At 32.8% G+C, this 19,962-nt stretch overlaps 1 protein-coding gene across 1 annotated transcript; it reads right to left on the bottom strand.

The window, feature by feature from the left end:
- Window positions 1–7,538: 7,538 nt before the first annotated feature.
- Window positions 7,539–15,475, bottom strand: LOC123656182 (lipase 3-like). The gene is made up of 4 exons (XM_045591887.1): window positions 15,389–15,475; window positions 14,588–14,709; window positions 13,764–13,933; window positions 7,539–8,590 (listed from the first exon to the last, which is right to left on the bottom strand). The coding sequence occupies exons 1-4, from the start codon at window positions 15,473–15,475 to the stop codon at window positions 7,539–7,541; spliced, it is 1,431 nt and encodes a 476-aa protein (XP_045447843.1).
- Between the last annotated feature and the right edge of the window lie 4,487 nt (window positions 15,476–19,962).

The raw sequence follows: 19,962 nt of genomic DNA, 5'->3' as shown, positions 1-19,962 counted from the left end.
AACCTTATAAATGTAATTCTTTTTTAACGAAAATAAATCTGGTATGATTTTTACGACTACTACCTAACAGCTAAGCTAACTTTATTTGTCAGACAATTTAAATTCGTTAGCCGTATTAAAATGTAATAATAATGCCATTTTTATCTAAATATATATTTTTTAATTAATATTCAAGATAGGGGAGCAAAAATGACAAAAGATAATCTCCAAAGATCAACCGAAAGTTTTCATCATTCAAGATAAAATCATTGTTTTTATATGATTATAAAATACCTAATTAATATTTCGGTCGTTACAACGAACAGCACTAGTATCTTATGCTCCATGAGCACTAGTAATGTGACGTAAAAGTTAGTAGTCTTACGTCATACAAAAAGGTTACGTCCAACAATTGAAATAGATCAATTTAATTTTTTTAGTCTTTTCATTACTCTGAATAAATGAATAAATGAATGAATGAATTACTCTTTTCTAATTTTACTATCTTTTTATTTTGATATAATTGTATTTGCTCACAAGCCAAAAAAAAAAATCCGACTTCAATTACTTCTTCAGCCTGTAATATCTTTTTTTTTTTTTTTTTTTTTTTTTTTTTTTTTTTTTTTTTTTTTTTTTTACGCTGGAAAATGCATTTACGCACCCCCGTCACCCGAAGGCGACGGAAGTCTGAGACTCCCGGCGGGGAGTGCAATGCCGGACTACTCAGTAAAAACCAGCGGTGCCCTCGTCGTCCTGGTGGGGCGCCACGGGACCACTTAAAGTATTCGCCATGACGCCCCGGAGCCTGTAATATCCTACTGCTGGGCATAGTTCTCTTTCCCCGTGTAGTTAATCCACCACGCTACTACAATGCGGGTTGGCGGATATAATTATTCCCTACTATGATTAACGATCGCTATTGATCGCTTTTGTGTCTATCTGTCTGTCTGTCTGTCTGTTCCGGATAATCTCTGAAACGGCTGGACCGATTTTGACAGGACTTTTACTAGCCGATACCTGATGTAATAAGGAGTAATTTAGGCTACTTTTAGTTTAGATTTATTTATTTATTTTATATCTGTTAATTGAACAATATCTATTTTGTTAAATTCCAATCGGACGAAGTCGCGGGCACAGCTAGTCATAATATATTTAACACGGCCGGTGAAAAAATAGTCGAGCAAATACGCATTATTAGAGAAAAGTCAAAAAGTGCTTTTCTGATCTCGATTAAATTTAATGGGAGCAGATGACAAACACCACCTTTCGATTAAAAACAGAACCAATCGGGACACCCAGTAAGAATTTCTTAGGTAACACACATAAAAAAATCAATCGAATTAAGAACCTCTTCTTTTTTTGAAGTTGGTTAAAAAGAGTCTGACGTCAACCTACTTTTAAAGTAGGTATTGTGTGCATGTTAAAGAATACATTTTTTCACAGGTTTTTTTGTAGCGCCAGACTGCCAGACAGTCGTCGAAGATCTATAAACCTCCTGCGTTATACGCATATTCGCAAACAAACAACGATATATTTGAAAACGAATAAGTATATAAGTCCCAATCAACCTCAACAAATATAAACGCAGTAAGTAATGAAAGCCATTAAAACAAAGTTTTGTTTCGGTTTTGAGGTTCATTGGCTTTGAATTGTGTATAGAATTTCGTGTTTGCAATTTATTTATATTTCGCTTATAGAAAATTAATTAGAGGTAATATTCATTTTAAGGGATTACTGTTAATACTATGGCAAACTAATAATTACTTGATTGAAATTAGGCTAAGTTAGGTTAGTATTTTACACGTTATATTTTAATCTGTTCTGTAAAGTAGATACATCAAAGAACGTAGGTATATTATGAACAAATAAATACGCTAAAAAAGTAAATTTAATATTTCCCCCCTTTTTTAGCTGAATCTAGATTTTAAGACTGTATAATTAGTCTTTATCTATAGAATACTGTAAATTCAAGATACAAAGGTGAAAAGCCTTCTTGATAATTTAATTCCATTTAACTTAAATAAGATTTCATTACAGGTGAAATAATAATATAGTTATATAACAATTTATTAAAATTACATTTATATTTCAGTATAAATTAATCGCCGAAATGTATTTAGTTCTACCGAATGTATATAAATGTATTCTACCGAAAACACCTTAAAATTCAACATAGACCTTGAAGACAAAACAGAAAATATCCCTTCGATTCTTGAAAGGGAGGTTCAGCATGCGATAGAAACACAGAAAAATGATAAAGCTCCTGGACCTGATCATATAATAAATGAGATGCTGAAAGCTTCATTGCCAGAAACAACGAAAAAACTTACAAACTTGTTTAATCTTATCCTCAACACAGAATCCATACCTTCACAGTGGACAATAAGCACTATAATACTCATATTTAAGAAAGGAGATAGATCGGAAATAGGAAATTATCGGCCAATAAGTCTCATGTCCAACATATACAAAGTGTTCTCAAAAATAATATTGAAACGCATCACCAAAAAACTCGAAGAACAACAATCAAGAGAACAGGCTGGATTCCGATCGGGATTTGCAACAATTGATCACATACATGTGATAAAACAGCTCATTGAAAAATGTCAAGAATACAATTACCCATTATACATGGCATTTGTGGACTATAACAAAGCGTTTGACTGCCTGGAACATCAGTACATTTGGGAAGCCCTGAAAAATCAAGGAATAGAAAATAAATATATAAGGATAATAAAAAATGTGTATTCCAGTAGCAAAGCACGAATCAAACTAGAGACAGAGGGGGAAATTTTTCCAATACACAGGGGAGTGAGGCAGGGAGACCCACTCTCTCCGAAACTTTTTTCATCCGTGCTAGAAGAAGTCATCAGGAAGATGGAATGGGACAACATAGGGATTAACATAAATGGAACATATTTAAATCATTTAAGATTTGCAGATGACATAATACTTATAACAGATAACCCGGAAAGCCTTAAAAACATGCTTCAAGATCTATCGTGTGAAAGTAAAAAGGTGGGACTAACAACAAACAATACAAAGACAAAGATAATAACAAACAGGTCCCAAATAAGTATCTCAGTAGATGAAGAAGAAATAGAATACGTGAATTCTTATGTATACTTAGGCCAGCTTATCGCTTTTAACAACCAAATGGATTCAGAGATTGACAGACGGGTAGCCAATGCCTGGAAGAGATTTTGGTCCCTCAAAGAAGTGCTAAAAGGCAATCAATATAATATGGCAATGAAAAGGAAAGTATACAATACATGCATATTACCAATCCTTACCTATGGGTGTCAGACTTGGGCAAACACACAAGAACAAAACCAAAAACTGATTACATGCCAAAGAGCCATGGAGAGGAGTATACTGGGTTACACAAAAAAGGATAGAAAGAGAGCCGTAGATCTAAGACAAATTACCAAAATCGAAGATGTAGTAATTAAAACTAGAAAACTCAAATGGAGGTGGGTAGGCCACATGATGAGAGAGAATAGAAATAAATGGACGATAGATATAACAGATTGGACTCCTAGATATCAAACAAAAAGAAAACGAGGAAGACAAAGAAAACGTTGGTCTGATGACTTAAAAAAGCATGCGGGTCCAATGTGGCACAGAAAAGCTGAAACAAGAGCAGAATGGAGAGTATTTAGTTATGCGCAAAACTTCTGAACGACAGGATAAGGTTTATATAAAAGAAAATGAAAAAAATCGTGTATATTTACGAAAAAAAAAAATAGAACGGTTCGAAGTTCATCAGAACAGCTAGTAATAAAAGTACATAATTATGTCAAAGTTCATAAAAACATGTCTAAAGGCCACATTTTTCAGTCCAACGCTTTATATTTATCGTCGGTTCGAACAATTAATCAGCATAGATTTACAAGGATAATAATAGTAATTAATTTCAATAACTTGATACCTGCGTAAAAATATTGTCTAAAAAGTATGTGGATAAAATGTTTTTTTTTTCATGAATAATAATTTGTTCCTGTCTCGTTTATTATTTCGCTAAAATTTATAAAAAAATTCTGACAATTAACTGAACAAAATCGTCCTAAACATTCCACAGTATAGCAAAGGCTTCTTTATTAAAATCTAAAATTACTTTATACAAACATACTTCAAAAGCATTTTTGAATCGTCATTTTACAAATTAAAATTATGTTTGCCTTAATTAATTAAATATATTAAAAGTGTCGCTACCACCAATTCGGAATGTAGAAAAGCATCGTCAGGGAACTCTGCACTGCGGTTACCAACATACTTCTTAAAAATCTGTTTTATTATAAAATTGGTAATAGCTTGCATGAAATAAAGTGTCACTAAATCCTCACATCTTTTTTATCATTAACATTATTCTGATTTTTTTTTCCATTCAGCCTTTCCCTACCACGAGCTTAGGTACTAACAGCTTACTCTAATAACCGGGACAGATAGGTTTACGTTTTACGTGTTGTACTCTTAGCTCATTTTTCCACCGAGTCCAAAGTGTGTGCCAAGCAAGCCGTGTCGGCCAAGAAAGTGGTGTAACAGTTTTGATTTAGTTTCCTGATCATCGGAAATTACAACAAGGTTCGTTATTAAAAGATATTACTGAAAGAGATATAATAATGACGTAAATCTAATTGATAAGTATTCATACGTCATTATTATACATGATATTTTAAACTCTATCAGGTATAAATAATATCGTTGTCAATAATCAGATAAAGACGGCAATAGAAGTTGTCAGATCGATCTGCAAGCGAAACTAATCTTTCAACCTTAGGGTGGTACACCACTTTCTTGGCCGACGATACATTTTGAATGCATACTGAACTTTTTATTTATAATATATTATTGAAACTTTTTACGTTTTTCAAAGGCAGTATGTACGATACATTAAAAAAAACAGTATATGTGTGTGCGTGCGTGTATTTTGTGTGTGTGTCTATCGATACACTAAATGCTGGTATACTATTATACCTATATTTTTCCACAACTATAAAGGCTGTATCGCGTTACTCTTAACGTTACTGCTGTTTCGTATTGCGCGATTTCAATTTCCTATTTTTTACATGAAATTTATAATATAAAACTAGGTACTCTGTACAATTCAACCTGTAACACTCCACTACTGGGCATAGGCATCTTCTCCATTTAGGAGATGGAGAAGCATTGGAACTTAATCCACCACGCTGCTTCATTGCGGGTTAGCGACTATATACCCTACTATGGTTAACAATCGCTATCAGGTATTTATGGTAAAAACCGGGACCGACAGCTCAACGTGATCTACGAGACACGATGAAGAGACCTACAAGGGCAAACATACTAAATCGGATAGAAATGTTTGTAAACATAAATGTCCATACCGAGCGGGAATCGAACCGGATTAAACTCGCTTCAGCCTGTAATATGGGCAGAGGCCTCTTTACCCGAAGGAAAAGGATCAGAGCTTAATCCACCACGCTGCTCTAATGCGGGTTGGCGGATATATTCTCTACTACGAGTTACGATCGCTATAAGGTGTACATGATAACAACCGGGACCGATGGCTTAACGTGCTTTTCGAGGCACGGTGGGGAGACCCACAAAGACTGCACAAACACCCAGACCAGGGTAAACACCTGTATGACCAATACAAACGTTTGTCATGTGCAATCCATGGCTGTAACCGTTGCGCCAACGCGGCGTCGGCGGGATTAAACTCATTATAATGAAACAACTTTTTCGGATTTTATCGCAGTTTATTAAGTTTTTTAGATGTCTGACGTTTCTGCAACAGCAGCACCTCTCGTGAACATGGTTGCTGTCCGAAAAAGTTGTTCCACTATAATAAATGAAATTCGTGTAAACATTAGTAAACAATAGGAATAGAAGTAATATTGTAAAATTAATACTAATAAGGTGTTAATATTCATTTAAAATGTCAAGGGCAATAACCGTCACGCATGTAACACGTATGTTAAATAAGTTATATAAAAAAGACAGATATATATTTTATAAAACAACTTATTGTTCCATTGTATTTTAATGATGTTTATATAATTTCAACTACATCGTTTCTTTCGAACCTCGTTCAATTTCTTTACCTATGATGATAGCTGAAATTTATTAATTCTTTAGTTACAGCATGCATCGCGTGAAACGTACATCTACGATGATTTAAAACACGTAACATTCCATACCAATTTAATATTTTTTATATTATAAAATAGTTTACAATTTTTCAATTAGATTAAATCGTAAAAGATTTTCTCTCTCAAAGATAGGATCAGGATTAAACTATCCGTCATCTATGTCGCAAGACCGATGGCCGCTGGAGCAGACATGTCCTGGAGTGGAGACCGCGTGTTGGCAAACGCAGTGTGGGACGCCCTCCGGTCCACTTGACTGACGATCTACGTAAGATTGCCAGTAGCGGCTGGATGAGGAATGCGGAAAACCGGGATGTTTGGTGCGAACTTGGGGAGGCTTGACTGAAGTGAAGGTGTGGTAAAAGATGTTCCAAAGCTTCTAAGTAAAAAAACTTAGGTCTGAGTCAGCAGAAACAAATTACTTACGTTTAAATAAATACATTAAATAATAAAGTGATTAGTAGTAAAGAACACAGCATTGAACATATACATAAGTAATTACTTATGTTATAACATTATTACAATGAGGTAGGGCCCAGCAGGAAATACCCTGCTCAAAATCTAGTGTTGCCCGACTGGGGAAGTACCTCGAGAAATGTACCTTACAGCAAAACAACTAAATAACACTGCTATCAAGCAGTGGTGTGTTCCTGTGGTGAAGTAAGGCAGCCAGAACTGGGGGGAGGGTAGGGGGTAGGGTCAGCAACGCGTTTACAATGCTTTTTATGGTGCTGCTGGGTACGTCTATAGGTTCCAGTAATCGCTCACCATCATGTGATTCATACGCTTTTTTGTCGATTTAGTTGTATGTATAAAAAATTAAAGAAAACACAATATTTATCGAAAATATATTTAATATCATTACGAAACTATAAGTCGTAGGTGTCATCCCCAACACTATCGAAGGAAATTTCTAGACATAAGTACGTGTAGTTTTTCGCATAGGTACACATACGGTCGGTAGGAAACTTAACAACAACTTACGTTAAGTTTATACACAAAAACACACACACACACACACACACACACATAAACAAGAAATACATACATAGATGTGCATCGTATGCTTGAAAAATTGAAAGTACCTAATTAATTACAAAGTATTCAAAATCAACAAACAATCGCTAAAATTGGTAGTAAACATCATTTCAGATTGTATTATTTCAACTTTCTTTTACAAAGTAAACAAACGTTATTTTTGTCGTTTTGCAAAACAATATATCTTAAAGGTTATACAGAAAGTAATTGGTGTAATTTTTATTATCTATTATTATATACTCGTTATAAAATTACTCAGCAGTTTAAAAAATATCCAAATAGAAAAAAAAAACGATGTGAGCAAAATTAGATATACTTGTACTTACTACTAAGTTAAGTAATTAATATCTCTTTATCTTTCATTTCTTTGACAGAATCTACTTTCAGAATTCACCCATACTTCGATAAAATATCGAAAATACTTGGAAAAAGATATACAGCCATATTCCGGCCCCATACCGCATCTATATGGTTAAACCTTTCATGGTTAATGATTGTGAATTTAACGACATTCGGTAATTTACTCATTAACTGTTTAACATCTTCTAATCTCGATATCTCATCATTCCTTCCAGCGAGGAGAGCAATCTTCATAGACACCTTTCCTAAATCGTACTCCGGAGGATCAGAAGAATTATAAATCTCAATATTTTTCAAGCCATAGTTGAATCTTGCAAAAGATCTTTTAATACCGATTTGGGACACATGAATGACGTTTTTCATTGACGTGCCTGTAGGATAATGCGCGACCACAGTTGGAAAAAAATCAAGTTCCATTTCATCAGGATCGCTTCCGGCTAAACTAAACATTATTCCTTTCGCACAGACACTGTAACTTTTCTTTGATCCGCATACATATCTAAATAATCTAATAGGGATTGTATCATCGCCTAAAAACTCATCCTCACCTATGAATGTGTAAAATCGATCAATTACTGGTGTGAATTTCATTAAATGGGAAACAGAATTCTTTATGTTGTTTAAGTAACAAACTGGCGATAAAGATATCATTACTTTGATCTTTTCGTTGTATTCTGGTCGTGTTGCACCGAGCACTAGAAATATCGAATTACCTTGGGAATGTCCTATTGCATTCAGGGTCTTCGTGCCCGTGTTATCAAGCACGAAGTCTATCAACGCTGGAAGATCATAATACCCGAGCTCGTGGAAACTGAAGTCCCAGAATTCCTTGTCAGTGTTGGGATCCAAAAGCAGATGTCGACGGGAATATCTACTGCCTCTACTATTTCCGACCCATACATCGTAGCCGGCGTCAGCCAACGCAGCCGCTAAAGACGTGTTTCCTCTTATGATAAAAGTGTCAGCCGAATCAATGATTCCATGCATTAATAGAATCGGCTTACTTCTGTCACCGGGTATATGAAATAGCTTCAAAATGTAGTCATCTTGAGTAACCACATCGTACTCTTGGACTGGATAACCTAAACCATTTGCAATTTGCGTAAAATTCCTTGCTTTATAGAATCGACGTGATGCGGCGTAAAAAGCAATAGTTACAATTAGTATAAAGGTTACAATTCGGTATTTCATTGTTAACATTAAAGATAACGCACAACCTATACTAAGCACAAAGTTGAAATGAATATTCAATTAAAATACGTACAAAGTATACAATTTCTATGTTTGGAATATAAATATAATATACAAAACTAATAATGACTGTTTGTGTTAGCAAAGTCCTCTTCAACCGTGAAAACTAAAAAATATAGTTATTGGGCACAGATTTATGAAGTCACAACAATATTGTAGTTACTGTGGGTAAGTCACATTATTAATTTATTACCTTATAATATTATCAGTTAAGTCAAACGACAGTAGACAAGAGAAACTGCGCAACTAAGCTTGTTAAGAATAAACATTAAATTGTGGTCAAAGGTTACTGAATTCGATTAATGAAAAAATAAAATAAAAAACATTTTAATTTCGATTAAATTGTATCGATATAGAATAAGTAAGTGATTGTTGATTTTTTAGGCGTAATTATTATTGATAGTTGAAAAACAATCATCAATATAACACGGACTTGAGTGACTTTTTTTATAATAAATAAATATATATATTTCTACACAATACACAGACGGTCGTCCGCTCCTAAAGTAAGCAACCCAATGCCTGTGTTATAGGTACACTATTAACTATTTTTAACCGACTTCCAAAAAAGGGGGAGGTTCTCAATTCGATTGTATTTTTTTTAATAACTTCAAAACTTTTGACTGGTTGGACCGATTTCGATGATTTTTTTTTTATCGGGAGGTGTTGCGTATCATTTGCTCCCATTTAAATTTAATTGAGATTTGACAAGTGCTTTTTGAATTATATCTAATAATGCGTATTTACTTGATTACTTTTTGACCTACGTTGTATTATACCGCATAAATTTCCACTAGGTATACCAGCACACGCTGAGTTTGCGTCTCTTGCTTATTCTGTGAATCTTATTTTATGTTTCTTATTCTATGAATCTTAATTTAGGGCGGATGGAAGAATTGTAATTATAACTACGTTTTATTTCTATTTATTCCATTATAATTGGTAATCACTATGTATTTTAAGTAGGTATCAGTTACTTTTTTTTACATAAAACTACGTCGACAAGCGTACGGTTCACATAACTCTAAAGCTGTACCGTAGCACATACGTGCAACACCAGAAGTATCGCAGACACGTTGCCGACCCTACCAGTAAACAAAAATAATTAATTTAAAATCAGTTTAAATTTACTAAATATCTACATTTAAATGTTTTTTTTTTCAGAAATCAAACAAATATCGCATTTTATCGATATCCGAGAAAATGACAAAAATAGTTGGAAAAGATAGACACGCATATTCTGATATTCCGGACCCAGATCGCTTGTATGAATTTCCTTCGTTTCAAGGCAGTGATATAATTCATATTTGGTAATTATTTCCTCAATAGTTCTACATCTTCCAACGTCGATATTTCGTCATTTTTTCCAACCACAAGTGTAACCTTCATAGTAATCATCCTCAAATCATGATCCGGAGGCTCAGATAAGTCGTAGGTACCCAAATTTCTCGGACCATATTTATTTCAACAAAAGATCCTCTTTTACCAATCTGGTACAAGTGAACTGCACTATTTTTAGTTTGGAAGTACCAATCTAGTAATGGGTACCAATCTAGTGACCGAAAAAGATAATTCAGGTTCTAGCTCAATTGGATCAATCCCATCTAAAGGCAAGTATATTCCATACCCACATAGATTATACAATTTAGGGTTGGCAACGTGCAGACGGTAATCGCTTACCATCAGATGCCGTACGCTTGTTTGCCGACCTAGTTGTATAAAACATATCCTTTGTAAAATAAAAATACCTTAATCTATAATAATATATATATATAAAAGCGAAAGGTCACTCACTCATCACGAAATCTCCGAAACTATAACACCTACAAACTTGAAATTTGGCAGGTAGGCTTCTTATAAGACGTAGACATCCGCTAAGAACGGATTTTACGAAACTCGACCCCTAAGGGGGTAAAACGGGGGTTGCAAGTTTGTATGAAAGTCCTATGTTTTTGAAGTAAGAGACTTGAAATTTAAAATGTATGCTCTATAGATGATGAAAAAGTGTTCAAATAATGTATCTTTAGAAATCAACTCCCTTTTGGGGTTAAAACGGGGGATGATAGCTTGACTCACTCATCACAAAATCTCCGAAACTATAATACCTACAAACTTGAAATTTGGCAGAAACGCTCCTTATAGAGCGTAGACATCCGCTAACAACGAATTTTACGAAATTCGACCCCTAAGGGGGTAAAACGGGGGTTGGAAGTTTGTGTGAAAGTCCCATGTTTTTGAAGTAAGAGACTTGAAATTTAAAATGTATGCCTTATAGATGATGAAAAGGTGTCCAAATAATGTATCTTTTTAGAAAGCAACTCCCTTTTGGGGTTAAAACCGGGGATGGTAGGTTGACTCCCTCATCACGAAATCTCCGAAACTATGACAGCTACAAACTTGAAATTTGGCAGGTAGGTTCCTTATAGGGCATAAACATCCGCGAAGAACTGATTTCACGAAAATCGACCCCTAAAGGGATAAAACGGGGGTCGGAAGTTTGTATGAAAGTCTTATGTTTTTGAAGTAAGAGACTTGAAATTTAAAATATATACTCTATGGTGAGGAGGTGTCCAAATAATGCATCGTAATCTATATATATAAAAGAGAAAGGTCACTGACTCACTCATCACGAGAACTCTAAACCACTGGATGGTCTATCCATCCAGGTTGAACAAAGATAAAATTTGGCAGGGAGTTAGATTATAGATAGCAGACGTCCGCTGAGAACGGATTTTACGATATTACACCGCTAAGTGGGTTTAATTGGGGTTGATATTTTGTATGAAACATATACAGCTTGAAAATAAAACTAAAAACGTGGTGTATAGAGAGGTTTTATGAAAATAACTATTAAATTATACTAAATCGCTCGGCTAGAATTATTGTAAACTTGTAGATATTTAAAAATGTATTCTTTCTAATGTATTTCTCATATAAGTGAATTGTTAATTCTTATGAGAATAAATATCTTTGACCTAAATTGTGCCTTTTAAAAAGTTACTCAGTTTGATAAGCATTTCAAGTGACTGAAATAAAAAAATAATTTGCGTTAAACATCTTAATAGTATTGCATATCTTCATAACCACGCGGACGTAGTCGCGGGCAAGAGTTAGTGTATTATAAAACGAAGTCCCCAAAAGTGTATGTAATCGATTCGCTCAAAATCTACTGAACGGATTTTCATGCGGTTTCAGCATTGGAGAGAGGGCTCCACCATTGGCAAGAGGAAGGTTAACGGAACGGCTAAGCCGATTTTGATGAGAGTTTCACTGGTAGTTTGCTGGGAAAATTTTGTGACACACTAATTTCAACGCGGGCGAAGCCGCGGGCACAGCTAGTATTATATAAAGCTAACACGGATAATATAAGTATGAGGATAAATAAAATACATGTTATATGACTTTGTCATGAGTTTATTAAGATAGTAACCACTACATAAACGAACTATTAAGTTGTTTATTCTAAGTGACAGTTCTTGCTTATTTATAATCCTAACTAATGCATAACACGAAAAAAGCCTTCCTTAAGCTTTTTCAAAATACGTCGTTTGTTCATATTATAACTTATATATATATATATATATATATATATTACTTTTATTATTTAATTAAATGGTCGATAATTAAAAAACTTAAAGGTCTTAATTACAATAGGTTTACTTTTAACGATTAAGAATTAAGCCATTAAAATAGCCCTTGTCAGCATCGACGTTTCTGCCTGTCAGAAATAGTTAGAAATATGGCAAGATGATTAACTGTAATTTGATGAAAAAGGGAACGGGCACTTGTGAAACGTATCCTGCGTCCACACATTTGGTTATTCTCTGGGCAAAAAATGAACCAGTCAATGAACCAGGAGGACTGGTAAATCGGTTTGGTAAACTGCCAGCATTCTTGATACCATTTCACGCGAATATAATTTCTGCCACATATATTTGAAATTAATCAATTCTAAGTATTTTTACTGTAAATAAATATGTGCAATATCATAAACATTGTATGTAAAATAAAGAAAATAAATCGTTATAATTTCGTTCAAAGAAAAAAGGGGATTAGGGTAGATACGCCTGAATCCACGTCCGCATCGACCAAACTAAAATACGTCGGTCCAAATCCAAACAATTACGAAAACAATCTCAGCCGTAATAAAGCCTAATAAAAGTCGTTCAGGGAGTTAATAAACAGTTTAGAGGTCAACCGTATACAAACAGCTTCTCTTACTAAAGTAATTATGCAATAGTCTACACGTCTGTCGGACGTTTGATACGTTTCGCCGTAATTAAACCTTTGGTAAGTTCATTTTCTGTCGAATTGTGCTACAAAACAAATTTATTACTTAGATCATTCATTGGCTTTGTGTTGATATTTGAGTGTTTGATGAGAAAGTATTTAAACGATTACAGTTTAAAATTTAAGTGTCTTTAAAAATACATTCTTATTAATTTTGTTTTTCACAATTTTAAAAAGTAAAAGAATTACAAATACTTGATGCATTAATTTAGATTTTACTTAATTATGCTCTTAAATTTAAAAACGATACCAAGATCGATACACACCAAGATTAAATACCAAGATTAAAGTAAAAAAAAAAAAAAATATTAGTAATTTTTGATGTGATATGTCCACCGGAATATAAGATTAAGAGCAATATTAGCAGGTGTGTATTGATATATTTTCAATCGATTTGATATTTTTGTTTAATTAGATTGGAGACCGGAATGAGCATAATTTGAAGTAGCACAGCATTGGAGTCCCTGTAAAATAACAATTATATTATAATATCCAATGTAATTAGTAAAATCTTTGGAAATAAATTTGGTACTGAGAATATTTATTTTAAAAATAAATGTTTTATAAGTTCACATTTTAACAATGGTTTGAGCTGCTATTTTTAACAATTCGTTGTTTTAGTTGTTGCTCTAAGTAGTTGTCGTAGATTTTGATTTCCGCTCATGAAAATTATTTGTATAAGCCATACAAATATTTAACTATCAATCGACTCACCTCTGCCTTTCTTTGACTTCCACTTGGGCTGTGGTCGAGGTTTGGGGCTCTTGGTGCTCTTGCCAGGGTTAGTAGACAACGCAGTTACCCATTTCTTCTCGTCTGGCTCTTTCAGTTCCGCCAGTTGTGACCATTTCTGATCGCTGCTTAAATCGTCATTCGTTTCGTATCTAGATGGGAGAAGATGAAAGATTTTTTTTATCAAAATATTACTCAAAAAGCTTAAAATATTATTGAATAATTCATAGTAAACGCATTTTATCTTTGAAACGGTTTCCGTTAGAATAAACAAATGAATTATTGTACATCTATCATCACTTTAGCCTACCGCAGTCCACTGCTGGGCATAGGCCTCCACAAGTTCGCGCCAAAAATGGCGTGAACTCATGTGTTTTGCCCATAGTCACCACGCTGGGCAGGCAGGTTGGTGACCGCAGGGCTGGCTTTTGTCGCACCAAAGACGCTGCTGCCCACCTTCGTCCTGTGTATTTCAAAGCCAGCAGTTTGATGGTTATCGCTGGGCAGGCAGGTTGGATACATCTAATAAAGTATCATATATTGACAAATACTGGCATCTTAACGTCACTCAGTAAAACAATAGTCTCGGACTTTTTCTAGCTTGTAAATGACTCCGTATTGACTGTAGGTATATGTGTTTTGTCAATTGGTGTTTTTATACGAGTGGCAAGATACAGGATAGACCGGAAAATCAAAGCTTTCACTAAAGTTAACTTTCTATTTTTTTGAGACCTGATGGTTCGATGGGCTTGGGTAGGCTGACGAACAATGACAACCTACTACAAACATGATTAAGTTTTAAATACCTCTCTTCATCTCCTTCCAATTGTTTCATCAGCTTGAAGAGAAATAAGTTCCTTCCCCAATAGGTGTCAGGCTCAGTTTTTTCTTTAAGTTCAGCTGGCCAAGATGCCATTTCGTATCCCTCCTGTAGAAATAGAAGTATTAATGATTGAACATAAAACAGACAGTAAATATATCTTCTGGGAAAAGGCATCATACACTTTATTAGAGAAATTTTGGAGGTAATCCGCCGTGTAGCTCCAGTTTGAGTTGATAGGCAATTTTTTTTAGCAAGAGTACTTATCGGTTATTCGGTTTAGGGTTGGGTTTATATTCTCTCCTGCTTGTGTTTCCCAACCGTATCTCGAATTTACGTGCTGTTCACGTTGTTATCTTTGAACACCTACTAACTAGTTACTATCTACTAATGGGGATATTTTTCCTCAACCCATAATAGAGAAGCATAAAAGATTAAGTTCCAATTCTTCCCTCTATATGAAGATAAGGCCTTAGCAAAGGGTACCAATGGGGCATTCACAGGCCAATTCAAATTAATGAATAAAAACGATGTAGAGAATATTATATATATTTGTATAGCTTTATATCACATTTTTTATGTTAGTAGGTATATAATATCGTATGAACTTTAGTATTATTACTTTAGAAACACAGTGCACTGTTAAACTGTTCATTGTTTTTGCTGCACTGTTTATCACATAAATTGTATTTTTTTTTTCTTCTGTAAATAAATAAATAAATAAATAAATAAATAAATATAATGTAGTAAATAAATATTATGCATATTATTAATTGGTTTTCTTTACCTCCGATGCTGGCGGTGTTTCGCTATATGCAGCAACTGTCACAGCTATGATGAAAAGCATCAACGCGGCCATCTTGTACCCAGACATTGTTCTGGAGACAAAGTGCTCAATTAAACTAAAACACACAGAAATTTTACTGACTTTGAAATAGTAAGAAGGGTGCAACTGTAAATCTTCATCGATTTGACTAAACTGCATTAAGCGGCATCAAGCCGCTGGTCATTGTAATTTTTCAAAATACTTTTTTCGTTAAATATTATACAATATTATTTTAACAAATTCACCCACAAATTGCTTACATTTTTCTTTGATTGGTCTCGTATGCAAAGAAGTTAAATTAATTAATCTAATATGAGCAATTCTTGTATATATATATACAATCTGAATCTGAATCTGAATGGAAACTGCTCCAACGATTTTCATGAAATTTTGTATGCAGGGGATTTTGGGGGCAATAAATCGATATAGCTAGGATTAATTTTTAAAAAATGTCGTTTTATCCCTGCTTTTAAGCAATAAAAAAATGGCTACAATATCGTCAGAATACGAAGGTAAATTTTGCAATTGTTTATAAAGGTGTAATAGCTCAGATGGAAAACCGGCTGGTCGGGATCGTCCGAGCAGACCACGGTTCATATCTTCGTGTCTCCAGATACATTTTATTCCCTTTTTTTTCTAATTGCACTCATGATTTTTTTATTTAAATAACCAGTTCATATTTTTTATTATTATTTCGGTAGAATTAGAGAATACGATTTACTAAAAATACTGAGCTAAGCTCAGTCACCCAGGTATTACATCTTTATATGTCTTTTACGTGTCTTTTTTACACAATAAGACGAATTCAAGCAATAGAAATATATTTTTATGCAAAGATACAATTATTAACTATATTAGAAAAATATAATATTACGACGAACACATATTCAAAAAACTTTTTTAATTGTGGCTTTCTTAACATATGTATTTTTTTTAATGTAATTCAATTCAATTCTTCGCTATATGACTTATAGTACATAGATAGTACTATATCTAAGCGACCCTTAACATACATCAATATAATTTAAAACAACTTTCAGTACAGCATTTCAGAACAGAATTATCTTACAAACATAGCGTCGTAACATTTGACACAAAGCAAACGCCTGCACTTTTATTATAGCTAAATATGGCGTATCTTTAGTTTTGTTGCGTTTTCAAACCGTCAGGCGTTATGATGAGAACAGGAGGATGTGAAATAAAAAAGTTCGTAAGCGTAACAATCCTTGAATATAATTGCTAGATATGTTACTAAGCGTACAAAACTCAAGAACAGCTAGAAAAATTCTAGGTGATTTTGATTCTTAAGTTTTCTAATACTTTTTAAAAGAATACATTGACATTTTGTTATATAGATATGTGATTGATTTTGTGAAAAAAGATGCATATATATAAAATTAAGGGCGTTGAAGATTTTGATTTAAAATATTTTATAAAAGTAAACTTAACGTTTTCTGTCTGAAATAAAAAATGAAACTGGCCGTTGATACATATAGTTCCAATGGTTATTTTTTTTTTTTTTTTAATATTCAGTGTTAGATGATAAACTCGATCGGTTGTCATGAAATTCGTAACAAAATTTAATATTTCTAGTATTTGATTTAAATGGTAAACAATTACAAAAAAAAACAAACTAGCTGAATATTTTTTTTTACATTTTTCTTTACGACTACTTACAAATATTTTAAATTATCCATGGAAAGCGAAAAATGAATAATTTTGTATTTTTACAAAATTTTGTATTTTTAACCGACTTCCAAAAAAGGAGGAGGTTCTCAATTCGACTGTATTTTTTTTTTAATGTATGTTAACATCATTAACAACACTTTTGACCGTGTGGACCGATTTCGACAATTTTTTTTAATCGAAAGGTGGTGTGTGCCAATTGATCCCATTTAAATTTATTTGAGATCTAACAACTACTTTTCGAATTATATCTAATAATGCGTTTTTACTTGACGCTTTTTTCGTCGACCTACGTTGTATTTTACCGGATAACTTTCTATTGGATATACCGATTATGATAATTTTTTTTGTTGGAAAAGGGATATCCTTAGTTTGGTACCGTGATAAGGAAACCAGGATCTGATGATGGGATCCCAGAGAAATCGAGGGAAACTCTCGAAAATCCGCAATAACTTTTTACTGGGTGTACCGATTTTAATAATTTTTAATTTAATCGAAAGCTGGTGTTTGTCATGTGGTCACATATAAATTTTATTGAGATCTGATAACTACTTTTTGAGTAATCTTTGATGACGCGTAGTTACTTGACTATTTTTTCGTCGATCTACGGTGCATTACTCATCGATGTAATTGAAGTCGGTTTTTTTTTTTCGTTTGCGAGCAAACACAATTATTTTTTTCAATTTTCTATTTTTCCCTTAGTTTACATACAGAAATTACGATTCAATTCATTAAAAATTTATTTGCATTGTGAATATTTATTGAATATATTTAAATATAATTCCTATAAAAAATAACAACATATAAATTAAATTGAATAAATATGCATAACAAATGCAATAAATAATGTTACTTAATATTATTAATATTATTTATTTTACATCACTAGTTATGATGAATTGACAGGTGTCAGAAACGTATTCTTAGAGCGGCCGGATTGTACATTATTTCTTAACCGACTTCCAAAAAAGGAGGAGGTTCTCAATTCGACTGTATTTTTTTTTTTTTTATGTATGTTACATCAGAACTTTTGACTGGGTGGACCGATTTCGACAAATTTTCTTTTAATCGAAAGGTGGTATGTGCCAATTGGTCTCATTTAAATTTATTTGAGATCTAACAACTACTTTTCGAGCTATATCTAATAATGCGTTTTTACTTGACGCTTTTTTCGTCGACCTACGTTGTATTATACCGCATAACTTTCTACTGGATGTACCGATTTTGATAATTCTTTTTTTGTTGGAAAGGAGATACCCCAAGTTTAGTACCATGACAAGAAAACCAGGATCTGATGATGGGATCCCAGAGAAACCGAGGGAACTCCTTGAAAATCCGCAATAACTTTTTATTAGGTGTACCCATTTTAATGATTTTTAATTTAATCGAAAGCCGATGATTATCATGTAGTCACATTTAAATTTCATCGAGATCTGATAACTACTTTTTGAGTAATCTTTGATAATGCGTTGTTACTTGACTATTTTTTCGTCGATCTGCGTTGTATTACTCGTCGATGTAATTGAAGTCGGTTTTTTTTTCGTTTGCGAGCAAACACAATTATTTGATTGAAATGTCAATAAAACCGAAAAATAAAAAACCTAGGTTTACTAAAACCGGATTAAATAAAAATAAATGGAAACGAATCGATATTAATATTCATTAAAAATAAAATAAAATCTGGTATAATCGCAATCATATTAGATTTTTTTATATATTATTATTAAAATTTATTTTTTCTCAACAAGAGATACGCCTCGCGGTTTCATCCGCGTTAATTAGAGGTAAAAACATACTATAATATTATATAGCCTAAAGATAATAACCTTTCTTAAACACACACACCCAAAGATCTTTCTTGGTTAATGGATTATCCAACACAAAAATAATTTAACAATTCGAACCAGTGTAGTTCGAGAAAGATTAGCGCGTACAAATAAACAAACTTTTCTCAACTCAACATATCAATCATCCATAACAAATTGATAGATTTGTATCGTGAGTCAGTTGATAACTGTTTATTCAGAAGAATAAATTAGGTATATTGTTCAATTAAAAATAAATGAATATAGAATCTTACCGAATTACAGTTAAAATAGTATTTCAAAGAAAGAGCAAGTAAGAAAATAAAATATATAATATTTAAGACAATTTTTTTTTACTATTTAATTTCATATAAAACCAAGAATACACTATAGTAAAAACGAATGTCAACATTTATAGGTATAGTTAATTATTTCATTAAAAAAAATAAGAAAAATTTAACTCTTATTTATTTTTTATTTATTTATTTTTTAATTCTTGCATAATTATAGTCAAATATTTTTACATAGTAAAAAAAGGATAAAAAAACCAGCAGTACAGAAATAAATTTAAACAAAAAGTAGTTACAATGACAGCATGCAAAGGCGGTCTTATTGTTTGAAGCAATCTCTTCCAGACAACCTCAGGTAAAAGGAGATCATAAGTAACAAAGTGCGAGATTATGCAAAAGTAGATAAATATAAATAGAATTATAAATACATAAAAGCATATATACACATACATACACATAAGTATATATACATACATACACATATAGAGGAATAAGATAAACATACAAAATCACGAGAATAAATAAATTTACGTAAATCATACGTAAGAATATAGGTACATATATTATTAAATACTTACAACATACACAAAATACATACATACACACATACATATACAACATAAGTACACAAATGCATATCACAAAATAATATAAAAAACATTTAAAGCGATAAATGCGAATGACGAACTCTTTATTAAATAAACTTAAATAATATCGATAAATATCATCGAAGCAATCGCAACCCTTTTCAAAC

Source organism: Melitaea cinxia, chromosome 9 (assembly GCF_905220565.1).
Source record: "Melitaea cinxia chromosome 9, ilMelCinx1.1, whole genome shotgun sequence".
Classification (NCBI taxonomy): domain Eukaryota; kingdom Metazoa; phylum Arthropoda; class Insecta; order Lepidoptera; family Nymphalidae; genus Melitaea; species Melitaea cinxia.
Note: the sequence above shows the minus strand (reverse complement) of the source record. Positions and strands in the feature narration are given on the sequence as shown.